Source organism: Psammomys obesus, unplaced genomic scaffold (assembly GCF_907164565.1).
Source record: "Psammomys obesus unplaced genomic scaffold, mPsaObe1.curated_primary_1811, whole genome shotgun sequence".
Lineage (NCBI taxonomy): Eukaryota > Metazoa > Chordata > Mammalia > Rodentia > Muridae > Psammomys > Psammomys obesus.
In genome coordinates, this window is record NW_026588752.1 from 6,503,255 (window position 1) to 6,529,818 (window position 26,564).

Sequence of the window (26,564 nt, forward strand, 5' to 3'; positions counted from 1 at the left end):
CCAGCACTGGCTAGTGCTGGGTAAACATTGCTCATACTGCTCATACCCAAGGAGACAGAGGTTGTGTACCTTGGCCTGAGCAAGAGAGGCCCAGAGCTGGAGAAGCCCCAAAGGATCACTTAAAGAAGCTTGAAGCTCTGAGGAGTGTTGTACATCTGAGAGTGACAAGGTCAGGACACTGACCTTTTGAAGGTTAATCTAAGTCCAGCAAGGTGGCACTGTGCCTGTACTCCCAACACTCAGGGAGGCAGAGGCAGGTGGACCTTTGTGAGTTCAAGGCCAACCTGGTCTACAAAGCCAGCCTAGAACAGCCAAGGCTGTTTCGAGAAACCCTGTTTTGAAAAGCAAAAACAATCAAACAAACAAACAGGTTAAATTTGCTGAGAATCACAGTCAAAAACAGGGAAGACTGAGCTGGGTGTGGTGGCCCATGCCTTTAATCCCAGCACCTAGGAGGCAGAGGCAGGAAGATCTCTAAGTATGAGGCTAGCCCATTTTCCATAGTGAGTTCCAGGACAGCCAGGGCTTCACAGAGAAACCCTGTCTTGAAAAACAAAACAAGACAAAAAACAAAAAAAGGTTAATCCCATCACTCAGGAGGCTGACACTGGCAGATCTCTGTGAGTTTAAGGCCAGCCTGATCTACAGATTAAATTCCAGGACATCCAGGGAAACCCTAACTGAAAAAGCAAAAACAAACAAACAACAACAACAAAACAAAATAAAGAATTGGGTACTCACATAGAGAAAAAAGAGACCCTACTCCTGCAAACTGTCCTCTGGCAGCTACACATGTGCCTTGGAAAGTGTACACCCACAAACCCAAATAAATGAATAAATGGACAAAATAAATGTAAACAAAATTTTAATAAACTGGTGATACAGCTCAGTGGGTAATGGCACTTTCTGCTAAGTCTGATGCTCTAATTTTCTTCCCTGGGACCCATGTAGGACAGAACCAGTTCTAGCATGTTGTCCAGAGTTATGTGCACACACACAAGAAACAGAGTATAAAAATAAGTAAATATAATGTAATTTTAAAAATTAGGGGCCAAAAATATGGCTCAGCAATTAAGTATGCTTGCTACTCTTTCAGAGGACCTGAGTTCAATTCCCAGTACCCATGTCAGGTGGCTCACACCACCTGTTTCTCAAGTTCTGGGAGATCCAGTGCTCTCTTCCAGCAGCCATGAGCACTGCATGTTTGTGGTATGCTTGCAGACATGCAGGTGAAAAACTCATGCACATTTTTTTTTCTTTTCTTTTCAGAGCTGAGGACCAAACCCAGGGCCTTGTGCTTGCTAAGCAAGCACTCTGCCAGAGCTAAATCCCCAACCCCATCACGAACATTTTTTTTGTGTGTGTTTTATTTTTCCAGAAAGGGTTTCTCTGTGTAGCTTTGTAGACCAGGATGGCCTTGAACTCTGCCTCCCTGAGTGCTGGGATGAAAGGTATGCACTACCAGGGCCAGCCTTTTTTCAATCTTTTAAAGGAGGGGAGCACTGACACATAGGGGCCATTTGGGAGGAGGACATACCCAGAGGGTCAGAAGGAGTGGCTAGAATGGGCAGCATAATCTACCTGCTCAGATCCTTTGCTGGTGGATCTAGAAGATCCACGTTTACAGGAGCGTTCCCACAGCAGATGACAAGGCCTGAGGTCACAGTGTAATCCCAGCACTCAGATCTGAGAAAAGACAGACTGGAGACATTTGAAGAGGCAGCAGAGGGTGAAGGGTCCCAGCTGTGTGAAGCTCGAGGGACCCAAATCGGTGTGTGTGTGTGTGTGTGTGTGTGTGTGTTTGCTCCAAGCTAGCGGGGAAGTTACTATGTAACTCATGCTGGTCTCAGACTCAGAGCAACCCTCCCGCCTCCCTCTTTCAAGTACTAGAATCACAGGCCTGTGCCACAACAGCCTGGTTGCTCATGTGAGACCAGAGCAAATGGCTGAGGATGCAGCGGAGGAGGAAGGGAAGGAGGAGTGAGGTGTGAGAGCTCCAGAGTCTCCTTCCTAGAGTGGAAGCATAGCCAGAAAGGAAGCTGGCGCCTTCTGCTTACTCTCCAGATACAGAGGGGAGGGAAGGGATTCCAGAAAATTCAGGCTTAACACCAGTGCCAGGAAGTGGGCTAAAGTCCTGGTGTGCTGCCTGGGCTAGAGGCAAAGCTCACAGTGCAGTCTCCTCAATCTGGACAGAGGGCAGACTGAAACCGCTCACTAGTTTCTCCCTCCTACATGTATGCTTCGGTGGACAGGCAGGACCCAGAGGTGTCTTGCTCTGGTCTGGGTAGGAGTCTGTAGGGTGGGTCACCATATTCTGGACCCAGAACTAATGTATACACTCATGAACAGGGAAGGGAACACTGTGGAGGAAGCAACCCAAGGCTCTGGAAGTATCTCAGCCTTGCTTCCCCAACTGTGCCCCTAAGGACAGATTGATGAGCTGGCCTAGTCAGGGAGGGGGCTCTTGACATTTGCCAGGCGTAGGCGCATGGCTATGTGCGCCCTGAAGCTAGACGCAAAGTACACAACAGAGGAAAAGGGTCACAGGCGGAGGCGGAGGAATCGAGCTGGTTTTATTGACACACCACGAGGCCTGGCTGGAGCGACAAGCTGTGCTCCTGCCTAGGTCAGGCATTGGGGCGCCATAGCTTCTTGGGACCGTCGTCCAGCCTGACAGGGTCAGCAATGACGATTTGCTGTAGGAACCATGGCTGGGCGCGAAGCGTCTCTCCGAAGAAGGGTCTAGAAAGAACAGAGCAGAGCGGGACTCTGGAGACAGGGGCAAGGTTCTCCACTCTGTCAAGATGATATGGAAGGGACTCAGGGGAAATCCCCTAACATACTAGGAGACAGAATGGGTAGGGAGGGGGTCCCAGGAGGAAGGGGAGAATACTTTTGGGAAGTGGGGGTGGGGCTGGATAGGCTCAGTGGGCAGAGCGCTTGCACGTATAGTCCTGGGTTTAATTCCTGGTGCCACATAAACCGGGCACGGTGGTGCCCACCTGTGATCCTACCACGCGGCAGGTGGTTGACGGATCAGGCGGAGCTCAGCCTGAGCTACAAAGACAAACAAACAGACAGCAGTACCCAGGGGCTGGTGGTCTTACGTAGCCTGACACCCCTGGAAACTCCCTTTGCGGCTGCCACCCCTGTCTCCTCTCCCCCGGGGCACTTACCTAGGGGATTCCTCTGAGAGCCGGGAACGGAGACTTAGCGACTGCTGGGGTTGGCGGGTCCGCTCCAGGTCCCGGGGACTCCGGGGAGCGTGGACGGGAAGCCCTGGCCGCGAGCTCCCCCGTCGCACCTCCCACAGCTCCTGCCCCGGCGAAGGGAGCAGGAGAGCGTTACCGGAGGCCGGTCCCGGGGCCAGAGCGTCGCTGGACAGCGCTCCAGCGGCCCCGCCCAGGGCTCGGCGCCACAGGTAGGGCGAGCGGCGCAGCCCCATGAGCAGACCGGAGGCCCGGCCCACGGTGTGATAGCGGGGACTCGCCACGTGCTTGTACCAGGCGCCGGCGGGCAGCGGGAGCAGCAGCAGCAGCAGCAGCAGCAGCGGCAGCAGCAGCCGGGTCACAGGAGCCCGGGGCCCGGGGCCCCTCGCTTCTCTGCTCGGCGCCAGTGCGCTCCGTCGATGGCCCCCTTGGCGGGCTAAACCAAGAACAGGGTTTGTGTCTGCAATGGAATTAGGTCGTCGGAGCTCAGGAGGATGGAGACTAGTCAGTTGGTGCGAGTGAGTACAGCCTCTCAATGGCCCCGCCCCGGCTCGCCCCCGCGGCACCTGCCACGCTCACCCAAGGGAGAGGAGGATGGAGAGAGGGAGGAAGAAGGAACCCAGGCAGCTAAAAGCCTCTCATTGAGTAGGTCGCAAGCTGACTTGACTGCCCTTGAAGGTCTAGTGGGGAGGTCCTGGCTTTCCCTTTCCTCACCCCCAGGAAGGGAACTGTCATGAAAGGAGGCTTGGTACCATGGTCCCAGCACACAAGGATGGGCCAGTGGCAAAGGGATGCCTCCTTGGCAGGTAGGAGTTGCTACAGGTGGAGGTGGAGCACTCAGAGAGGAGAGAGCAGAATTTTGGTTGGTTAATGTAGGAGAGGTTGGGAGCCTCAGGCTGCGGGTGTTCTTCCTGTCCATTACAGCTCTTAAGTTCCCACAAAACCCATTCTCCACCACAGGTGGATAGGTGTTTGGAGACCTTGAGTTTGGAGCACATTCTTATCATCTCAGCATGGATCCCGAGTTCAAGTCAGCCTGAGCCATGGAGACTTTAGCTCTAGGAAGAGAAAGGAAATAAAGGAGGGAAAGGAAGGAAGAAGGAAGGCAGGTAGGCAGGACAGTTTGGCCACATGAAGCCATCCCTGTGGTTTCCCAACGACTAGTGTTAAGAGACAGCCCCTCCTGGAACCCTCAGCCTCAGCAGGCTTGACTGGGCCCTAGCCAAGCCCAGAGCCTCCTCTGTGACGATGCTTCTCCAGAAGAACTCTTCCCTGGCCAAACTCAATTAGGAGGAGGTCACCCATAGCGGGTGACTTGATCACTTGTGTACAAGAACATTCTTCCCTTATCTCTCTTCCCAGCAAACTCCTTTAACTCCTTCAAGACCCCACTGAAATGGCTTTGGTGGGGTGGTTCCTCAGCTCACTCCTCCAGCCTCCTAGAAGAGGGGCGGGCCTGATGTAGTCTTTCCTGACTGTCCAAAGCCATCCTTCTTAATAATTAGTAATTGTTTCACACAACAAACAGGCTATTTCTGGTATACCATTCAAACACTTGACACCAGGAATTTTGCTCGAGATCATAGTTTTTTATTTTTCAATCTTTTACAATTTTTTGTGTATGAATGAATTGCCACCATGTGCACAGCTGGTACCTATGGAAGTCAGAAGGCATTGGCGCTCTTAGAACCGGAGTTACAGACGGTCGTGAGCCACCATGTGGCTGCTGGGAATGTCTGGGTCCTCTGCAAGAGCAACAAATACTCTAACCCAAAGAACCATCTCTCCAGGCTCCTCATATTTTTAATTTTTTTTTTAATTTTATTTTTGTTTTTCAAGACAGGGTTTCTCTGTTTTAGTTGTCCTCCTTCCTGGCTATGACAAAACCCATTCTCCACTACAGGTGGATAAATGTTTGGAGACCTTGAGTTTGGAACACATTCTTAAAATCTCACCATGGATCCTGAGTTGGCTGTCCTGGAACTCACTCTGTAGACCAGACTTGAACCTAGAGATTTGCCTGCCTCTGCCTCCAGAGTGGTGAAACTGAAGGTGTGTGCCACTACTACCTGGCAATGCGTGGCTTTTTTGTTTGTTTGTTTGTTTGTTTGTTTTCCTGAGACAAGGTCTCACTATGTAGCCCTGGCTATCCTGGAACTCACTTTATAGATCAGCCTGGCCTCAAACTCAGAGAGATAAGATTTTTTTTTTAAAGATTTATTTATTTATTATGTACACAGTATTCTGTCTGGATGAACACCTGCATGCCAAAAGAGGGCACCAGATCTCATTATAGATGGTTGTGAGCCACCATGTGGTTGCTGGGAATTGAACTCAGGACCTCTGGAAGAACAGCCAGTGCTTTTAACCTCTGAGCCATCTCTCCAGCCCGATTTTTTTTTTTTAAATAGAGTACTTTTTAATGATTTATTTTTATTCTACATGTGTCAGTGTTTTGCCTGCATGTATGCCTGTATACGGGTGTCAGATTTACTGGGACAGGAGCTACAGACAGTTGTTAGCCACCAGAAGGGTACTGGGAATTGAACCAGGGACCTCTGTAAGAGCAGCTACTGTTCTTAACCTCTGAGCCATCTCTCCAGCTCCAACCAGCTTTTATTTATTTATTTATTTCTGGGGCTGGAGAGATGGCTCATCAGTTAATAAAAAGCTGCTCTTCACTTTTCAAGTGGATCTGATATTGATTCCCAGCACCCACATTAAGTAGCACACAGCTATCTGTAACTCCAGCTCCAGAGGCCCAACTCTTCTGACCTCCAGTGGGCACTGAACTCACGTCCACATAGCTATATGTATACACACACACACACACCTACATATAATTTAAAATAATAAAATTTAAAGTAAATTTATTTGTTATGAGGCAGGGTTTCTCTGTGTAACAGCCCTGCCTATCCTGGACTCACTTTTGTACACCAGGCTGTCCTTAAACTCACAGTGATCTGCCTGCTTCTGCCTAACAAGTGCTGGGATTAAAGGCATGTGCCACCTTACATGGCTGCCTGTCTATTTTTATGCTTTTAAAATTTGTTTGCGTATTATAGAGAGAAGGTGCTACAGGAGCTGGATACCCCTGGAGGGAGATGGGCGCGGTCACTATAAGTATATTATACCTCTTCAGAAAGAGCACCTTTAAAACACAGCTGTTGTCTGAGCATGGGGTGTATACCCTTAATCCCAGCATTCAGGAGGCTGAGGCAGAAGGATTACAATGATTGAAGCCATTCTGAGCTTTTAACCATCAAGCCATCCCTCCAGGCCCTAGGCTCTGGTTTCTTGAGAGGTTCTCATGTAGCCCAGGATCACCTGGAATGTGCTAATGCAGCTAAGAATGACTTTGAACTCATGACCCTTGTCTTTCAACCTCCAATGATAGGATTACAGATACACACCACCATTCTCAGGTTGAAATGCTTATTTCCATCTTCAAATAAAAGGAGTAGGGTAGAGGCCAGAGAGATGGGTCAGCAGCTCAGAGAACAGGCTGCTCTTCCAGAGGACTTAGGTTTGATTCTCAGCACCTATATGGTGGCTCACAACAGTCTTTAACTCCATTCCTGTTCTGGCGTCTTCGAGTACCAGTCATGAACAAAGAACAGAGACATTCATGCAGGCAAAACAACCATATATATAAAAAAATAAAGAATTTAAAATTGAGTTTAAAAAGGGAGAGAGGACAGCAGGGTCGCAGGGGTTCCGGCCGATTCCCTCCTCACCTGGAGACCCTGGCTCTGGATGGGTGGGTTCAGATCTGGCCCAGACTCTTCATCAGATACTCATGTAGGCAGAGAGTCAGTATGCACTACAATCTCCCCTCTCTGTCTCCTCCCTTAACATGAGGGAATGGTGATAGTGACCACCTATTTTGTTGCATTAATAAAAAAGAATGCCAGCTGTGGCAGTATATGCCTGCCACCCTAGCACTTGAGAGGCTAGAGCAGGAAGATGGTGAGTTCCAAGCCTGCCCGGGTTATATAGTGAGAACCTGGTTTATATTCGAGACTAGCCAGGTCTACATGGCAAACAAACAAACAAACAAATATGAAAAATACACACACATGTGCAAGGTGTCTGTCTTGGCACCATATCCGACACACAGTAGGCACTCAGTGCTTGTAGAGGAGAAAGAGCCCGGGGCCTGTCAGGTAGAACACTTCTATGGAGTGGGCAGAGGATATAGAGGGATCAGGCTGTTCTGCATGAGGACCTGTGGGACCAGGAAGACGTCAATGAAAGCCGCCCCCATCAACTGCCTGTTCCTATGGGAGCCCTAGTCTTGGAGAGAGCGGCCTGGAGAGTGTGGTGGGTGGGTGGCTCAGCACGACACAGGCCACTGCCAGGGCACTAGGATCCCCAGGTGCTGCTGCTCATTCCAAATTAGGGACCTCAGGGAATAGCAATGGAACAGAGAAAGTGTGAGGTGACCCCTGAAGGAAGCATGGGAAATGCAGATCCATATAAACGTGTCAAATGTGTGCTCCATCCTGGGATTGGCGCTAGAAGAGCTTGGTGGAGCAGGTCTGTAATCCCAAGTAAAGGCAGGCTGTAGCAGGAGCATGGGCAACTTAGGAACATCTTTTCTAAAATTAAAAATGTAAAAAGGGGTAGGGTGCTGGAGAGAGGGCTCAGAGTTAAAAGCAGTTGCTGATCTTGCAGAGGCTCCAGGTTGGTTCCAACAATGGTAGTTCACAACCATCTGTAACTCTACTTCTAGGGAATCCAGTACCCTGTTCTAGCCTCCATGCTCACCAGGTATACATATGCACACATGCACCAGGTACATATACATACATGAAGTCCAACATGCATACACAAAAGTACAATAAATAAAACCTTCAAAACAGTTTTATCTTTAAAATTTTTTATTTTATTTTACATTCTGACTAAAGTTTCCCCTCCCTCCTCTTCTCCCAGTCCCTCCCACTTTAAAATAGTTTTTAAGCCGCACACCTTTAATCCAGCACTTGGGAGGCAGACGCAGGTGGATCTCTGAACAGAGTTCCAGGACACCCAGGACTACACAGGGAAACCCTACCTCAAAAAACCTTTTCCTGTGATAGAGCACTTCCTTTGCATGTGTGTGTGTCTCTAGGTTCAGTTACAAGGAAGGAGAGATGGAGGGAGGGAAGAGGGAAGGGAGAGAGAGAAGGAAGAAAGGAAGAATGGATCCAGAGAGATGACTATTGACTTGAGTTCAATTCCTGAGACCCACAAAGTGGAATGAGGGAACTGAACTTCTTCAAGCTGTCCTCTGACTTCTACCATCATGTCCTGGCACACACATAAGCACGCACCCACCCACAGAAAGAAATAGATATAAACATTTTTTAAAAGAAATAAAATTGAAACAGGGCATGGGTGAATTACAAGAGTGGAATGTTAACACAAAAAGTACAATTTACGTGACTGACTCAGCATGCTGCTGCTTCTGGGAGCTTAAACACCAGCAACCTCAGTGTTGTTGATGGCCTTGCTCCAAGGGAGTGAAAAGATCAGATCAGTGTGCAGGAAAGACCATGGGCCCAGTGGGAGGAGGTACACAGAAGCTGATAGAAGCAATCTAAGGTGGGGTTAGGGGAGCAGAGAATAGAATTGTCCTAAAGATCAGGATACAGGGGAGGTCTGTGTCCTGCTCCCTCTCGTGCAGGATCCAGAAACAAAGGATTCTGCCTCTCACCAGAGGGTTAGAAACAAAATGCAAAATGCCATTTGATAAGAAAGCAAGGGGCTGACACTGCTTCCATCTCTTTCAGATAGTACTGATTTTAATAATTTCAAACTGTAAATCTAGGCGCAAGTATTTAATACACACACACATGGACCACAGTAAGCGTGCAGAGGCCAGAAGACAATTTGCAAGGATCAGCTCTCTCCTTCAAACCTGTGGGTCCTGGAGATTGAACTCAGGTCACGAGATTTACGTCATCGGGCACTGTGTAGCAAGTATTTTGACTCTCTGAGCCATCTCCTTGCCTTCCCATCTTTTCTCTCTCTCTCTCTCTCTTGCCTCAGCCTCCTGATGCTGGAAATATAGGTGTACATCACCATGCCTAGACAACTGCTCTATTTTTTAAATATTTATTATTTATTTATACAGTGTTCTGCCTGTATGTGTGCATGCAAACCAGAAGAGGGCACCAGATCTCACTATAGATGGGTTCTAAGCCACCACATGCTTGCTGGGAATTGAATTTAGACCTTTGGAAGAATAGCTACTGCTCTTCTAAGCCATCTCTCAAGCCCCAACTGCACCATTTTTAATGGTGCTCTTTCGGAAGAGACGTAACATACTTCTACTGACTTGGCTGTGCCCACTTCACCATCCTTCTCTTTGTTTGGAGCTAGGATCTCACAGGCCTAGAATTCCCTTTATAGACCAGGCTAGAGACCCACCTGCCTCTGCTTCCCAAGTGCTGGGATTAAAGGCCTGGGACAGCATACCCAGTGTGATCTTGAGGTTCTGCTCCTCCTGCCTCCACCTTCCAAGTTCTAAGATTGCAGGTGTGTATGAAGTACTAGGGACTGAATCCAGGGCTTCACCCGTGCTAGGCAATTGTTTTTTCCAATTAAACCATATTCCCAGCCTGCAAGCCACTAAATGCTGTTTGTTTGTTTGGGGGGGTGTTAAAATGTAAAAATAAAACTATCACTTTTATTTACTTGGGGGTGGGGTGGAACACAGCACTTATCATCTGGAGGTCAGAGGGCAACATGCAGTTTATTTTCCCCTTTCACAATGTGGGCCCTGGGGATCAAACTCAGGCCATCAGGCTGCACAACAATCACCTTAACCTGAGCCATCTAGCTACCGTGCAGTTTTTGAGTTTTAAATATTTGTTTATTGTATGTGTATGGATATTTTGTCTGCGTGTATGTCTGTGCGCTGTGTGTGCCTACTGGCCCAGGCCAGAAGAGGGAGGGTGTCAGATCCCCTGGAGCTGGAGTTGCAGAGTGGTGAGCCAGCTGCCTGAGTGCTGGAACTAAACTCAGGTCCCTTGCAAGAGCAGCAGGTGTTCTTAACTGCTGAGCCATCTCCCCAGTCCTCAAGCAGTATCCTGTTTGCATTCCCTTTCTTCCTGAAAGCTACAATATTTTTCTTTTCTGTATACCCTAATTTTGATTTTTTTTTCCTAAATATTCCAATAGCTAATAAAGGAATTGCAGTAGTCTTCCCCAGTCTCCATAGCTGAAGGGACCCATGACAGCAGCCCCACTGAAGAGCCTCTGGAGCTTTCCTTGTAGAGCTGGTAGCTGCTGGCTCTAGCCTGGCCCTCCACCCTCGTGTAAAGCCTCTACAGTGCCTGTTGCTTCAAATCAGGTTGGAATCCTGTTTTCTGGACTCAGGGTCTACAAGGTGTGTTTCCTATTTTGGGAAAAACAAGTCCTACAGGATCTGAGGAGATTCTAGCTTCCAGTGTTCTAGGTTCATACATCTACTATCACTCTTATTTATTTTTCTTGCTGGGGGGTCTGAACCCAGGGTCTTTGGCACGGCAGGCAGCCAGACATTCTACGACAAGGCACACCCCCAAATCTGTTATTTCGATTACTTAAGTTTCGCTTTTAAAATGTGTCCTGTGTGCACACACGCGCGCATGTCGTGGGCACCGTCGTGGGCAAATGGAAGCCAGAGGACAGCCTGAAGGGGTGGGTTCTTCTCCTCCACCTCGCAGGCCCGTTTGCTAGGCCTGGTGACAGACCCCTTTATCTGCTGAGCTATCATATGTCTCTTCTGATTCTAGACTCCTCCCTCTGAAATATTTCATTCACTTTTACTTTATGTGCTAAGTGTGTTGCCTGCATGTATGTGCATGCCTTGTGCCCACAGGGGACAGGAGGTGTTAAATCCCCTGGAAGTGGAGTTATGATGATGAGCTGCCATGTGGGTGCTGGGAAGCCAACCCAGGAAGTGCTTTTTAACTACTGAGCCATCATCTTTCCAGCTCTGCATTTATTTGTGTATGTGTGTCCAGGTGCATATGGTTAGAGGACTTAGTTCTCTCCAGGATCATAGGATAGCTTTTCTGGGACTTTACAAGATCTTCTGCAACATTCTTTTCTGTTTTCTCTTAAACAAAGATCTATTTATTGTATTTCATGTCTGTGTTTGCCTGTATATATGTAACTTCAGCACCTTGCCTGGTGCCTGCAGAGATCAGATGTTAGACCCACTGAACTAGTTTATATGGACGGTTGTGAGCCGCCATGTGGATGCTGAGGAGGCCTCAGTGTTGGTTCTTCCCCTCCGCCTTGTTTGAGACAGGCTCTCCTTGGTATTCAACATTCTGTGTGCCAGGCTGGCTCAGCGTGCCAGGCTGGTTGGCCTGAGAGCTCCTGGTTCTTCTCTCTACCTCCCCATCTCTGGGATTACACGCTCTCGGCTTCATCATCACCGTCATCGTGACGTGTGTGTATACTATGTATCTGTGTTAGTACAGGCATGTGTGTGGAGGCAGAAGACAACTTTCTTCTTTCAATGGACGGGAGTTAGTTCTTCCCTTCCATTATGGGTCTGATGCCATGTAGGAACACGTGGATGGGTTCTTGTCTACCGATTAAAGAAATAAAAGACTGAAAAGAGGGCGAGGCACACATCTTTAATCCCAGATGATAGGAGCAGGCAGATTTCTGTGACTTTTAGGGGACTACATAGGGAGTTCCAGGACAGCTGGAGCCACACAGAAAGACTCTGTCTCGAGATAGATAGATAGATAGATAGATAGATAGATAGATAGATAGATATGGGAGTAGGGAAGGACTGTAGAGTTGGCTCAGTAGTTAAAAGAATCTGTTGCTTTTGTAGAGGACACAGGTTTAATTCCCAGCACCCACATGGTGGTTCACAACAATCCATACCCTCTGACATCAGCTTCTGACCTCTACAGAGATCAGGCATGGGCTCAGTGCACATATATAATTGCAGGCAGACATTTACAGACATAAAATAAATTTTTTAAAACTCTTTTTTTTTTAAAAAAGGAAAAAAAAGTGTTACTGGAAATCTTGTGAAGTCCCATCATATGACATTGGAAAAATCAGGGACCCCACTTGGAGTTCTTAGTCTCATTAATGAGATAATTAGAAAATGGACAGGAATGGAAACTGAAGGACAAAGAATAGACTCAAATAAAACTTGGAGACAGTTTACTCATGATTAAAAGGAAAACCTTAGGACAGTTGAGCTGTAAATCTCACAGATGTTCAGAGGAAGAGAATGGAGGCCATACCTGGGTCAGCCATAAGGAGGGGAGTGGAGGGGAGTCCATAAGAACAGTATTAAGGAAGCCCCAAGTGTTAGTTATGGAGTATAGCAGATAGAGAAGAAAATAGCCAAACCCTAAGGTGGCTCTTAGGAATTACACTAGGGTAGGGATTCTGGAAAGAAAAGGTATATGAAAGTGAATCTGCGTTCAAGGTCAGCCTGGTCTCAAAAGAAACCCTGCTGAGACAGAGAGACACACAGAAAGAGAATCTGGTGACCTTTTTTTTTTTTTGCTTGTTTGTTTTAAGATTTATTATTTATATAGTACTTTATATATGCCTACATGCCAGAAGAGGGCACCAGATCTCATTACAGATGGTCATAAACCACCGTCTGGTTGCTGGAAACTGAACTCAGGACCTTTGGAAGAACAGCCAGTGCTCTTAACCTCTGAGCCATCTCTCCAGTCCTAGATTCAATTCTTTAGAGGTGGTTCTTCAGCCTTGTCCTACAAATGCGTTGACTTGCAGAGCCATCACACCAGCCCCACACCCAGCATTTTACATGGATTCTAGGGATCGGAATTGAACTTGGGTCCTCACTAGCCTCATATCATACCCCTATTTTAACAGAATTTTTTTTTTTTTTTTGAGATAGTCTCACCATGCAGCTGTGGCTGGCCTGAAACTCTATGCAGACCAGGCTGAACAAACTCAAAAATATGCATGTCTCTTGCCTGTGAGTACTAGGATTAAAGGTGTGTGTGTGTGTGTGTGTGTGTGTGTGTGTGTGTGTGTGACCACACCTGGTCATTTTAATAGTACTTAAACATCTGCCCAGTTGCTCAGGGAGAGGTAAATCCCCCTCATCTGTCTGGAAATGGAAAATGGAGCCCAGTCCACTTTACTTTGGTATGGAGACCCCAGTTTTGGGCTTCAGTGGGCGAATCTAGCTCACAAGCACGTAAGTACCAGAATTGGGGTTTTAAGCCAGTTTCTCTCTGATTCTAGACATAGCGTGCGGGCGTGTGCATGTGCACGCACACATTTCCTGCCTCACATACAATATACTGCCTCTTTCTACAAGGATTCAGATTTGGACTTATCTCAGTTCTTCAGAAAGATAGAGAGGAGACCTCCCGACAGCTACAGAGGCTTGAGGCCTCAGGTTCAGTACTATCCACTCAAGGCTCTCTAGGTGCTTCCCCTTCTAGATACTATGCCTGGCTGGATGTCTCTCTCCTACAACCAAGAGAACACCACTTCCTTTTTCTAGCAGGATTGGATGAGAATGCCTGGTTTGGATGCCCTCTTTCCTGATAAGAATTTGCAGCTTGAGCCTGGCGGTGGTTGTGCAAGTCTTTAATTCCAGCACTTGGAAGGCAGAGGCAGAGGTAGGCAGGTCTCTGTGAGTTCGAAGCCAGCATAGTCTACAAAGTGATTCCAGGACACCTAAGGCTATAGAGATACCGTCTCAAAAAAAACAAACAAACACAAGAATTTGCAGCTTTTTACGAGGTGTCAAAGGCTTATGATCCAAACACAAGAGCAGTGCAGGGCTATAGAAAGGTAGGCTGCGTCATTACTAGCTTAATTACTTAGAAATGATTTTGTGCTGGGAATGGGATCCAGAGTCTCACGCGTGGTAGGCAAGTCTCTGCTACTGAGCTATATTCCACAGGACGTCTAGTTAAATTTGCATTTCAGATACGAATACGTCCAAGTAGGGCCCGTTAGTGTCTGTGTTATACTTAGCTTGACACTGTTCGTGGTTTGTCGGAAATACTGGATGTCCTGTTCTTCGTCCGTCGTCTCTAGAACTAGGGCCGGGGAAGGCGAAGAGACCCCACACTTTGTACGGCCGGGAAGGTTTTTGAGCAGGAGTCACAGGCTAGAATGCCGGGAAACAAATCGCAGCTTTATAGCGCAGCAGGCCCGGGCGGAAGTCGCAGTGCGCACTTCCGCCAGGCGGGGCGGTTGCCTAGAGGGGGAATGACGTCGACGGAAGGGGCGGGCCCGCCGGGAGCCAGGCCGCGCCGTACCGCGCCGGCCGGGAGGGGGCCGGAGCCCGGCCATGGCGGCGGCGGCGGCAGGCGCCGAGGGGCGGCGCGCGGCTCTGGAGGCGGTGGCAGCGCCGGAACGGGGCGGCGGGAGCTGCGTGCTGTGCTGCGGTGACCTGGAGGCTACGGCGCTGGGCCGTTGCGACCACCCGGTGTGCTACCGGTGCTCTACCAAGATGCGGGTGCTGTGCGAGCAACGCTACTGCGCCGTGTGCCGCGAGGAGCTGCGCCAGGTGCGCCGGCGGGGCGCGCGGCGGGGCGCGCGGCGGGGCGCGGGGAGGGGCGGACTCCTGATGGCTTTGCCTGCTTGGTGTCCGGCCGCGGCCTGCCCGCGTCCGCTCCCGCCGGAGGCCCCGGTGTTCGCTCGGGACAGCATGCGATCACCGGGGCCTTCTAAGGCTGGGAGAAGCCAGAGGCCCCTGGGCCGGGGAAGAAGGAGCGATGCCTGAGAACTCGAAGCCAGGAGACTTTCCCTTTGACCTGGCCGCGGGAAGGGCAGGGACAGGTCGAGAGCCCTCTTGTCTGTGAGTGTTCGTTTTTTCGGGATTGTCGCTGAGGTGGAGGAGACAGCCAGGAGTCTGTCTGTCCTGGAAGCTGACTGCTCTGGCAAAAAGGATTAAACTGGACATTTCCAGTGGGCTTCTGGGCCCCACCAGTGACCCTTAGTCAGCTCCTGAGACAGCGTTCCCATTTGTAGAAAGGAGGTGTTACCAGGACGTGACTCCCAGGTGCTTGGCGGTCCACAATGTTAGGAAGTTTCCTATTCTTTACTAGTTCTAGCTTTGGGGTTTCATTCTAGGGTGTAGGCAAGGGGGTGTTTCTGGTTTTCTAGACTTGGAATCCCCTGAGGAGTCAGAGGACTCAGGAGCGTTCACCCACACTCCAGCAGTACCAGCTGTTGATGGGGAGTTTCCAACTGGACCTCTGGTTTGCGGCCCTTGGAGATCTATTTGCTTCCAGATTACCTTGGTTGGTTCACGGAAGGTTTTGGCTAGTGGCTTTTGCCAGGGAATCTCCTTTTCCTGTTCTTAGAAGTGATGCAGATGGATAGAAGTAATGTTGAGAAATAGGTTATTTCTTTTCTTTCTCTGTCTTTCCTTTTTTCTCTTTATTTTTCGAGACAGGTTTCTTTGTAGACCAGGCTGGCCTTGAACTCACAGAGATCCCTCTGCCTCTGCCTCCCCCCCCACCCCCCCCACCCCAGGGCAGGGATTAAAGGCTTCACCACCACACTTGGCACACCTGGCTTTTCTTTCTTCATATTAATGTCAAAGGAGTGAGCTGGAATCCCTGAGCATCCCCTAAGTATCTGTGTCACACTGGGGAAGAGCAGCTGGAAGAACTCAGAGTGTGAAGAGCCTCACCCTGCTGGGTGAGATCTGGGCTTCAGAAGCACTCCAGGAAGCTTTTAGCTGGTGGCCGACCCAGAGGACCTTGCTGGAGCTTGCTTTGTGGACCAGTCTTGCACATGCTGGTGGGAAAGTCTAACACGGGTTTTCCAGCACACCTGTAGCTGCCTTCTAGAAAGACTTTTGTACGTCTTTACATTTGTAGTCCTGGTCTGGGCTTTGTGTCTCAGTCAGGAAGTGAGTGAACACACACATATGTCAGCTGTAGCCAGTGTCTGCCCTCCCTCATTTGCGGGCCCCACACCCTCTAAGAGCTCTGTGGCAGGGGCTGTTGACAAGAACTGTCAGCTTGCCCTGGCTGGGGTGTGGCTTGGTACTATGTGCCCCTGGCCAAGCCTGGGCTTCCTCTTAGACTTGCACCACCACGTTGGGCAGCAAGAGTTCCTGAGGAGTTGTGTGAGGTAATAGCTATCTAGCTCAACCTCTCCATCCATCCTCTCCATCCATTCTCTCTACTTGTAACCTTGCAGCCTCCTTGACACTACCTTGTCCTTTACCTAGTCCTGTATTACCCTCTAAGTGTGTCCTGTGTTCCTACCCAGAATCACAGAGACCCTTAGTCTCTGAACCCTGGCCTTAGTTCCTTGATGAGACTAAGTAAAAATTAGGAGGGATGTGTGCTGGGATGTTATGTGGAGGTGAGCAATGGTGGCATACACATTTAATCCCAACACTCAGGAGGCAGAGGCAGGTAGATCTCTGAGTCGAAGCCAGGCTAGTCTACATGGTAAGTTTGGGGCAGCCAGGGCTACACAGAAAGCCTGTCTTTAAAAAGTCAAGTAGAATAGGCCAGCTTCCTTCGCTGGATTGTTTTATATGCCTTGATCTTCCTTGTGCAGGCTTTAGAGTGGGGTCTGGGCATAGCAGGGAGACAGGGCATAACTTTGAGCTGGTGGTCTGGTGAAGAACCAGGGCAATCTGGACTTAGGGCTGCCATGTGGTGTGAGGTTGTGGAGGTGGTGGACAATCTTGATTCCATGTTGAGTGGTGGAAAGTCTAGTGTTCAGTCTTTAGCACTTGAGAGAGAGAGACACCAACACATGCTGGTTATCACCCATTAGGAGCTTCTTACATTACTCTGGACACATCTCTAGAGCCATTTTCTTCATGTTGCTCACACACTTGTCATGTTGCTGGACAGGCCACACCCACAAGCAGGAAGTGGGCGGGGAATGCTGAAGGCCTCCCAGGATCATTCGCAGGTCCAGGTCAGCTGCTGGTACCTGATGACTCAGTGGTATTTATCTGTTGTGAGCGCTTGTCAGTCATCTGTGCTCCCCTCCCGCTCTCTCTTCCTTCCTTTGTTTGAAGCAGCCTCATATGTACACAGCCTATCCTGGTTCGCAGAGCTCTACCTGTCTCTCCCTCCTGAGTGCTGAGATTAAATGTCTACACTGCCATGCCTTTCCTGACCTTGCCAAAATTTACCCCTGCTCCTGTCCCTTTTTGGGCTCCCACCATACCTATTTCTAGCATCGGTGAGCACCAAGCATGGATGAGGGGCACAGACATATGCACATACATGCATATGTACATAAAGTAATAAATACTTAGTTAAAAGGTTTTTCCTTTTTTACCTATCTATTTATTTATCTATCTATCTATCTATCTATCTATCTATCTATCTATCTATTTTTGTGAGTCAAAGTTTCTCTGTCGCTCAGGCTGTCCTGGAACTCACTCTGTAGACCAGGCTGACTTTAAACTCACAGAGATCCACCTGCCTCTGGGCTGGGATTATAGGTGTGTACCACTCCCCGCACCCACCCACACCCCCACTGATTTATTTTTCTTTTATGTGTATATATGCGTGTTCTTCCAGAAGAGGATGTTAGATCACCTGGAACTGGAGTTACAGATGGTTGTAATCCTCTATGTGGGTGGTACAAACCGAACCCAAGTTCTCTGGAAGAGAAGCAGGAGCTTAACTACTGAGCCATCTTTCCAGCTCCTATGGTACACTTTTGATGCATGATGCCCCACCTGTCTTATCTGCTTTTTACTGAGCACATGTTACATGTTGGAGGTGAAGAGTAGTAAGGCCCTCTGGAAGACACCAGCTGAACAAGGGTCCCACCCCCTCAGCCTCTGGAACTGGGCTGCCAGTTCCACACAGGTGATTCAGAAGCACCCCGCCTGACCTCTGGGTCATGTGCTGCCCGCCTAGGTCCCGATAGCCCAGCTTCACAGCCAGGCCTGGCTAAGCTCTTTCCTCAGACTGTGACCCTTTTCCTAGGAGTCCTCTCTGCCCAACTCCTTGGTTTTTGTCCTCTTACAGCCCAGGCAGATTATTTCCCCCTCACTCCCATGTTTCTTTGTCCCCACCTAGCCTCACAGCAATGTCTTGAGGAAGGGAGGGTCTTGCTGGTTGGACTCCTGCCTTAACCTCTGCTGGGGACACTCCAGGCTACCCTGTTCTTCTAGTACCAATCCAGGCAGTCTAGCTAGGCAGTCCTGGTCTCCCTGCCTGAAGAGGGGCAGGTTTTTCTGCCTATAGCTCTAGGCCTGCAAGCTTCAGATCCAACACACCCAGCCTTTGTTCTGCACTGCCCTTGCCCCCTTCCTAAGCCTCTTCCTGTATTTTTCCCTTCTTGAGCCAACCCTGTGTCTCCTTCCTTACCTCTCAGCCCTGACCCAGGTATATCCAGCCTAGGCCACTTCCATCAGACTGGTATGCCAGGACCCTGCTGGCCCTCTCTTTCTGCTTGGCACATCTCCACCCACTTCCATTCAGGCTTGGCTCAGTGGTCCTTTGACACCGCCTCTGCCCTGCAGTCTACAATCATGCTTTTTGGTTCTTAGCTTCAGTGGCACAGGTAAATCAGGTGTGCTTCTCTTAGACTCTCACCCTGGTCCTCTGGTTGCCACCCAGGCCCTTTATAAGGAACTCTGCTCTGTGTCTGGTGCTGCTCCTTACAGCATGTGCGCTGTCCTCCTGCTCTCCTCTGAGAAGAGCTGCTCTGAGCCCAGGCTGTTCACAGTAATGTTGTATGGGTGAACACCAAGCTCTTGTGTTGAGGGCATAGATACACAAGGTAGGAGGTGGCTGGCACAGATGAGCCACTCTGCTCAGCATGTCCTGGCCCTGGCTGCCCAGCAAAGGTGCTCAGGGGCTGTGCCCGTAGCCCCAAGGTAGATGAACCTCTTCTGTGATAGCCTGAGATGCTACGCAGAGTAGATCCAAGTGCACAGCTGAGAGAGGTCCCTGGAGCTAGTGGCAGTTTCGGGGGCGTCCCTGGCGCAGCTTCCTTTAGGGAAGGAAGTTGATCCTCCGCTACGTCTGTTGGGCTTGGGTGCTTTTGGCAGCCTCAGGGAGTTTCCTCAGATTGTTCTTCTGCCTGCCTTCGAGGAGCTGAGTGGGGTGTGGCTGTGCCTGATGGTGTGTGGCCCCGCAGCTTGCTTGTGTGCAGGAATTCTCAGGCTTCGTGTCCTGTTGGCACTCTGCATAGTTCGTGATGCTGAGCTCCTTTCGGATCGGGACCGGAGAGGCTATCTTGGGAATGGATGGAAAGCATAGCTGGGTGTGAGTCTGCCCCCAGAATGTTTGAAAAGAAACCAGCGTAGTCTAGGGATCCTGTCCATATTTGGGACCTGGAAAAAAGTTTCCAGGGAACAAGAAAGTTGTGCTTTGGAGGGGCAGTGCAGCCCATGTAAGGAATCCCCACTCTGAGCCTTCACTGCTTTGCCTTTAGGGAGAGCACAGCTGTGACAACCATTTAAGGATGGTCGGATGGTCTCTTAGCCTGGTGTGGTAGTAAATGGCTATAATTGGGACACTTTGGAAGCAGGGGCAGGATTTGTTGTTGTTGTTGTTGTTGTTTGAGACAGGGTTTCTCTTGAGTAGGCCTGGCTGGCCTGGAACTTTCTCTATAGACTAGGCTGGTCTCGAACCCAGAAAGAGAATTTTCTGCTTCTGTTTCCTGAGTGCTGGGGTTAAAGGCTTGTGCCACCACCAACTGGCCTTTTTATATTTTATGTTAAAAAAAAATGTTGAGAGTTCAGGTACCCCCCAGGATACCTACTTGAGCTGGACATAGAGCCCAAGACAGGAAGTTCATCCTTTCTAGCCTTCAGATATGACTTGTTGGGCCATTGCTGACCTGTTCCCATTCCCAAGAGAGGTGTGGTTGAATCATGCAGCCTCCCTGGGCTCCTGATAAGGGCCAGTTAGATTCTGATATACTTGCTGTTTCCAAGTATATCATGAGAAAGTGGAGCTGGGCTCTCCCTCAGGTCCTCTAGAGAACCAGTTTTCATCATTTTCCTGCTGGGGCTCTATGTGTAGGACATGAGTGTGAGTGGGCCCATTCTTCCTGGTCACTTTTTTTTTTTTCCCCCAAACTGTCCTGGACTCACTTTGTAGACCAGGCTGGCCTCAAATTCATAGATATCTGCCTGCTTCTGTCTCCCCAAGTGCTGGAATTACAGGTGTGTGCCACCATGCCCAGCTGTTGCCCCAAACTCTTGTACTTGCTTCAAAATACCTTCATGGGCTAAGACTAGACATAACTGATGACCTTGGTGTAGCCTTTCCTAAGGCAGGGAGGTACTGACAGGACTGAGCTACAGCATGTGACCAGTGCCAGATAGGGGACAGTGAGTGGCAAAGAGGCATCTGGTCTAGGGCTTGAGTCAGAGGTATGATAGTAAGGGTCACTGTGGAGTTGGCACTGCAAGTCACCACCTAAGGAGCTTAATGGAGAAAAGAGGGGTCCTTGGAGGGTGCAGAGAAAGGCTTGGATGTCCAGATCACTGTGCCGGGACACCCAGCATGCTCCAAGCCCTTGCCCTGTACTCTCTAAGGCTCCTTCTTTTCCAGCAGCTGCCATATGGCTCATGAATGGAGGTTAGGCAACCTGCAATAAGCAGAAGTCATGAGGCTGTGACCAGGTCCAGGCGCCAGTCCTGTGGGAGCCCCTTTCTTCTGTGGCATCATGGAAACATGCTAGGTGGTTCAGGACAGGGTAGCCGGGCATTGATGTGCCTGACAGCTACTAGGCACCATTTGCTAGTTCCTTAGCTGCTGTCTAGAATGCATGACCTCCAGTTCCACACCACCCTGTGAAAGTTGTTCTATACTCAGTTCCCCTCTACAGCTTGAGAGTGGAGCTGTGTGTGAATACCAGGCCTGCAGGAAGCATGGCTGCCTCCTGGTGGTGAGCTTTCGGTATCACGTCTGTTCAATAATTCTGTGTGCAGCTTGGGGTGAGGGGAGGCCTAGGCTATCTAGGGAAGCAGTGGCTGCTGCCAGCTTAGGACTGTGAGGGCACCTCTTGTGGAGTCTCTGCTTGGTCCTTGGCCACTCCACCCAGGTCTGCTTACCACTGTGTCTCTCCAGGTGGTCTTTGGGAAGAAACTCCCTGCCTTTGCCATGATCCCCATCCATCAGCTCCAACATGAGAAGAAATATGACATCTATTTTGCTGATGGAAAGGTGTTTGCATTGTACAGGTGAGGGGTTCTCAGCTGGAAGGGCTGCAGCTGCCTTGAATCTATGTGACCCCCCACCCCAGAACCAAGAATGGGGAGAGTACGTGGTGCTGGTGACCTTGGGCCCCTCTTGTGAGGTCGGGGGCTCCTGGCTCTCCACTAAGGTAGCAGTAGAAATGAAGGGGGTGTATTTGCTGTTTTAGCCTTCTGAAGGATAAGAGAATATGCAAATATATTTAACTCAGGGTGTGCAGAAACCCAGAAAGAATATGATTGTCACAAGGTTATTCTTCTCACGGGCCCAGGGCTAGAAGTACAGACTTGGACCCTGCCTCTTGTGCACGTAGTTGTCATCTTCCTGGGTGGGAGCCTGGCATGTCCTCTGTTCCGGACAGCACACTTAGAGCCCAGCATGGTGGTGGCCCTGGTGTCTCCCCAGGCAGCTGTTGCAGCATGAATGCCCGCGGTGCCCCCACCTGCCATCCTTCAGCACCTTTGGGGACTTGGAGCAGCACATGCGGAAGCAGCACGAGCTCTTCTGCTGCAAGTTGTGTCTCAAGCACCTCAAGGTACATCTGCCCTGGGGACCCCCAAAGCTCCAGGCCTCCACAGAGCCTTAGGTTGCTTCTAGCTGGGCATGGAGGGGCTTCGAGTAGCTGCAAGGATCCTCCAGCCTTCAGTGAGCTCTAGGGCAGAGCTGCTACTATCAAGGCCCACTCGTCCTCAGTGCTCCACTGCACAGTCAAGAGGTTGGGAGCCCCAGCCCTGTGTCCAGCCCTGTGTTTTCTGCAGATCTTCACATATGAGCGTAAGTGGTACTCCCGCAAGGACCTCGCTCGGCACCGAATGCAGGGAGACCCTGATGACACATCCCATCGAGGACACCCGCTCTGTAAGTTCTGTGACGAGCGCTACCTGGACAACGATGAGCTGCTGAAGCACCTGCGCCGCGACCACTACTTCTGCCATTTCTGTGACTCTGACGGGGCCCAGGACTACTATAGGTGGGCGGGGCTGGGGCTGCTTAGGGGAGAGGGGCCTGGAAGTCCTATAGGTGGGCGGGGCCTAGGATGCGCCAGGGACTGTGGGGGTGACTCGCCTAGGATTCTTCTGGGAGTTATTGGTTGTGCAGCTGACGATCTGGCTTTTGCTGACTCTGTCTGCCAGCGACTATGCATACCTGCGTGAGCACTTCCGGGAGAAGCACTTCCTATGTGAGGAGGGCCGTTGCAGCACTGAACAGTTCACCCATGCCTTCCGCACTGAGATTGACCTCAAGGCCCATAAAACAGCTTGCCACAGCCGCAGCCGGGCCGAGGCGCGCCAGAACCGTCAGATTGACCTTCAGTTTAGCTTTGCACCGCGGCACTCACGCCGGAGTGAGGGTGAGCTAGGTGCCTGTAGGCTCAGCCAGGCTTAAATACCGGGACCTTCTGTGAGTACCTGCTTCTCAGACCTCAGACCCAGGTCCTAGTTAGACTCCTCCTGCCCAATTGAGACACAGCCTGTCTCCTCACAATCCCTGAGCCTAGTGATAGTCCAGAGTTCCTTGTCTGTACACTCACACCCTGCTCCCAGTGTTTTGCATCTTTGCTCTGGAGTCCCTAAGGCACTTCTCTGCCTCAGGAAACTGTTACTGCGGTCCATATATTCTGTCTCCAAAGGTAGGGCCCTGCCCTTTCACCAGTTGGCTATCATTTCTAGAGGTCACAGCTGGTTTGGATTCTGCAGTGTCTGGGCCTATCCGTGCAGATCATAAGCTCTGGGGTGGGGAAGCCTCTGCCTTCCAGACAGGAGCACTGGCCTCAGTATGGTCAGGACAGCAGTTTTTTGGTCCTGCTGCTTTGTCGGTCTGGAACAATGACGGGCTATGTACTGACCACAGGAGTCGTCAGTGGTGAGGACTACGAGGAGGTGGACAGGTACAACCGCCAGGGTCGAGCTGGCCGGGCCAGCGGGCGTGGAGCCCAGCAGAACCGCCGGGGAAGCTGGAGGTACAAGAGGTGGGAGGATTTGCATACCACTGACATTCTCCTGGCACCACCTCCACATGGTGGCAGCTGCCAGCAGTCAAGCTGGGAGTAGGCATGAGGTCAGTGGGCTCCAGCCAGAGTTTCTGGGGTCCTGAGGGTGGCAACAATGTCAGCTCAGCAAGTAGAATGTTCTTACTTCTTTATTGCTAGCCAGAGACCACAGAATCTGGGGGGGAAGGAATGGCACTCAGGAGCAAGCCGCAGTTGTGCCAGGAAGTACCTGCAAAGCAAGCACGGTGCCCAGGCTGCAGTAGGGATTGAGCCCAGACACTGCCCATCTGAGGCTGTGCCTTTGGGTCTTGCTCAGTCTGAGGTTTTCCCCCACCCCTCCTCCATCCCAGGGAAGAAGAAGACCGAGAAATGGCAGCTGCCATCCGGGCCTCTGTGGCTGCTCAGCAGCAGGAGGAGAGTCACAGGGCTGAGGACCGGGAAGAGGGTAGTAGGTCCAAGAAAGAGGAGGTAGCCTCCAGGGTGCCCGAGGAGTCCCGTGGCCCCCGGCGTCTGCCCCGGACTCAGGGTGAAGGTGCAGGTAACCAACCCAGTCCCACCTAATGGCAGCTCTCCTGGCCTTGGGAAAGGCTGCAGTCCCTAGTCAATATCTCTCATTCTGCAAGCCTGCAATCATGGCCTTACCTCATCTCATGTCTGTAGGATCCAAGGAAGCCTCAACAAATGGTCCTGTAAGCCAAGAAGCCTTCCCAGCCACAGGCCCAGTGGTTGCCTCCTCAAAGTATGTGAGGGAACTGGGAAGGAGGGTGTGGTGGACGGGCAGATCTAGTTGAGGCCTGGTGATGGGCCACTGACCAGTTGTCCCCTCCCTGGACCCAGCACCCTCCCACCACCCAACCCCAAGCTCAAGGATGAAGACTTCCCCAGTCTCTGTGCCTCCACTTCCTCCTGCTGCACAGCGGTTACCCCAGGCTCTGTGGGCTTGGCACTGGCTTATCCTGGGCCTCCCAGGGGCAAGAATACCTTCCAGGAAGAGGACTTCCCTGCCCTGGTTTCCTCAGCACCCAAGCCCAGCAATGCCCCCTCCAGCCTCATCTCCGCTTGGAACAACAGCTGCAGCAAGAAAGGGAACCCACCTGCAGGGTCCCAGGCTGTGGTTGGTGGCAGCCAGCCTTCCCGGAAGGCAGGGAAGGGGAGCAGGGGTGGCCGGAAGGGTGGCCCAGCCCCCATGGATGAGGAGGAGGGGGGTGGCCTCACTGTGCAGGAGCTGCGGAGTGTGCCTACCACCGTGGCTGTCTCCTCTTTGTTGGCACCAGCTGCCAACCAGAGTTCAGCCAAGGTTGGCAAGAAGAAGAAAGTGGGCTCTGAGAAGCCTGGGGCCACATCGTCCCCACTGCTTCCCCCTGATCATACCCCAAAGCTCTCTGGGGCTGAGCAGGTCCCTGAAGTCCCTTTGAGCAAAGTTGAAGTGCCAGTAACCATCGTTGTCAATGGACATTCAGAGGGGTCCACCCCGGCACGGAATACCCCAAAGGAACCTCCAGGGCTTCCAAGGCCCCTGGGTCCCCTCCCCTGCCCCATACCACAGGAAGACTTCCCAGCTCTTGGAGGCCCTTGTCCACCCAGGATGCCTCCTCCCCCAGGTATGTGTGCCCAATACCAGTGGGTTCCTTAGGTCTCTGAGAAGTGCTGGAGTCTAGTCAGGTTGGAGGCCAGCCCATGCTGGGATGTGTGGGGTGGACACTTGCATGCTAGAGAGTCCACTCTGGACGCAGGTGCCACCTTGAGTTGCCAGTTAGCTATGTCATAGTACTTGGTAGTGCTTCGGGTTCCCTATAGCAGTGGGCCTACCACATAGGGTTCTGGCCCTGAGCCTGCTGGGGAGCTGGTTGTGGACGGGCCAACCCAGTGGGGCTGGATACTCAGAAAAACTGGGCTAGTTGGGACCACATTGAAGTTCTTTCGTCACCCTACAGGCTTCAGCACTGTGTTGCTCTTGAAGGGCACACCACCCCCGCCCCCACCCCCACCAGGCCTGGTGCCTCCTGTCAGCAAGCCACCTCCTGGCTTCTCTAGTTTCCTGCCCGGCTCCCACCCAGCCTGTGTTCCCAGTCCCACCACCACCATGAAAGCGTAAGTGGGGTGGGCTGCCTGACCTGCCATTGGTAGCTAGAGGGAGGGTGTGACCTAAGCCATCCTCAAGGCTCAAGCCTCCTCATCTGACCTCAGCCCCCGGGTAGCACCCACACCACGAACCTACTTAGTTCCTGAGAATTTCCGGGAAAGGAACCTACAGCTCATCCAGTCCATCAAGGGCTTTCTGCAAAGTGATGAGGCCAGCTTCAGCGAGTTTAAGAGCCATTCGGGGGAGTTCAGACAGGTGAGGGGGGGAGCAGGTGGGAGGCTGGCCTGCCTTTGCCCAGGGTGAAAATAACTGGCTGTGGCTCTCTGGGTGGCAGGGGATGATCTCTGCGGCTCAGTACTACAAAAGCTGCCGAGACCTCCTCGGAGAAAACTTCCAGAAGATCTTCAGCGAGCTGCTGGCACTCCTGCCAGACACAGCCAAACAGCAAGAGCTGCTATCCGCGCACACTGACTTCCGCAGTCGAGAGAAGCCTCCCAGCTCCAAGTCTAAGAAGAACAAGAAGAATGTGTGGCAGACCAACACCCAGCAGCTGGGCCTGGACTGCTGTGTGTGCCCCACCTGCCAGCAGGTCCTGGCACACGGTGACATCAGTAGCCACCAGGCCCTGCACGCTGCCCGGGACGATGATTTCCCTTCCCTTCAAGCCATTGCCAGGATCATTACGTAGCTCCTGCTGGTGAGGGCAAAAGCTGTCACATGCTAGCGCCTCCTTTCTCCTTCCTCTTCCCAGCTGCCAGGCAGCTAGGTAGGGCCCTGGGAAGGCTGAGGCTCAGACCTCCTGGTTGGCCAGGTTGCCAGGAAGACATCAGGAAAGGTCTACCCTGTGCACCATCGCCCATAAGTTCTTGGCAGAGGGTCAATCTTGGTTTGTACTCTTGTGATTTTGGAATGTGCCAGGGGAGGGAAGGGCTAGGATGCCAAGATCTGAGCCTGTGGTCATAGCTAGAGGCCTCAGTGGCCTGACGAGAGTCCTCCTGAGTCGAGCCTATAGCCCCAGACCTGACAGCTTCGGGTCCACTGGTGCTGGAGTCAGATGTCAAGTGTGTTGTGTAAACAATTGGCTGTTTCATAGAGAATGTTCCAGATTAAAAACAGACACAAAATTG

General features: G+C 51.1%; 2 protein-coding genes across 3 annotated transcripts; one reads left to right on the forward strand and one right to left on the reverse strand.

Moving 5' to 3' along the window:
• Window positions 1-2,550: 2,550 nt before the first annotated feature.
• Window positions 2,551-14,507, reverse strand: Npw (neuropeptide W). Its single transcript, XM_055604389.1, has 3 exons — window positions 14,391-14,507; window positions 3,177-3,694; window positions 2,551-2,742 (listed from the first exon to the last, which is right to left on the reverse strand). The coding sequence occupies exons 1-3, from the start codon at window positions 14,505-14,507 to the stop codon at window positions 2,628-2,630; spliced, it is 750 nt and encodes a 249-aa protein (XP_055460364.1). The 3' UTR covers window positions 2,551-2,627.
• Znf598 (zinc finger protein 598, E3 ubiquitin ligase) lies at window positions 14,455-26,564 on the forward strand. 2 transcript variants are annotated; one of them, XM_055604656.1, is made up of 12 exons: window positions 14,455-14,724; window positions 21,239-21,351; window positions 21,770-21,899; window positions 22,123-22,334; window positions 22,498-22,715; window positions 23,216-23,333; window positions 23,705-23,892; window positions 24,015-24,093; window positions 24,192-24,955; window positions 25,289-25,445; window positions 25,542-25,692; window positions 25,772-26,564. In XM_055604656.1, the coding sequence occupies exons 1-12, from the start codon at window positions 14,506-14,508 to the stop codon at window positions 26,123-26,125; spliced, it is 2,703 nt and encodes a 900-aa protein (XP_055460631.1). In that variant the 5' UTR covers window positions 14,455-14,505; the 3' UTR covers window positions 26,126-26,564. The 2 variants fall into 2 exon arrangements, with proteins under 2 accessions (XP_055460631.1, XP_055460632.1); XM_055604657.1 differs by having other exon boundaries at window positions 23,216-23,324.

Bases quoted from the DNA above. Each gene is read 5' to 3' on its own strand.
- Znf598 (XM_055604656.1), top strand. From the start codon at position 14,506: ATGGCGGCGGCGGCGGCAGGCGCCGAGGGGCGGCGCGCGGCTCTGGAG. The intron at 21,352-21,769 runs GTGAGGGGTTCT...GTGTCTCCCCAG, and splicing joins AAGGTGTTTGCATTGTACAG to GCAGCTGTTGCAGCATGAAT. The intron at 22,716-23,215 runs GTGAGCTAGGTG...TACTGACCACAG, and splicing joins GCACTCACGCCGGAGTGAGG to GAGTCGTCAGTGGTGAGGAC.
- Npw (XM_055604389.1), bottom strand. From the start codon at position 14,507: ATGGCCGGGCTCCGGCCCCCTCCCGGCCGGCGCGGTACGGCGCGGCCT. The intron at 3,695-14,390 runs GTGCGCACTGCG...CATCCTCCTGAG, and splicing joins AACCGCCCCGCCTGGCGGAA to CTCCGACGACCTAATTCCAT. The intron at 2,743-3,176 runs GTAAGTGCCCCG...TGTTCTTTCTAG, and splicing joins CTCTCAGAGGAATCCCCTAG to ACCCTTCTTCGGAGAGACGC.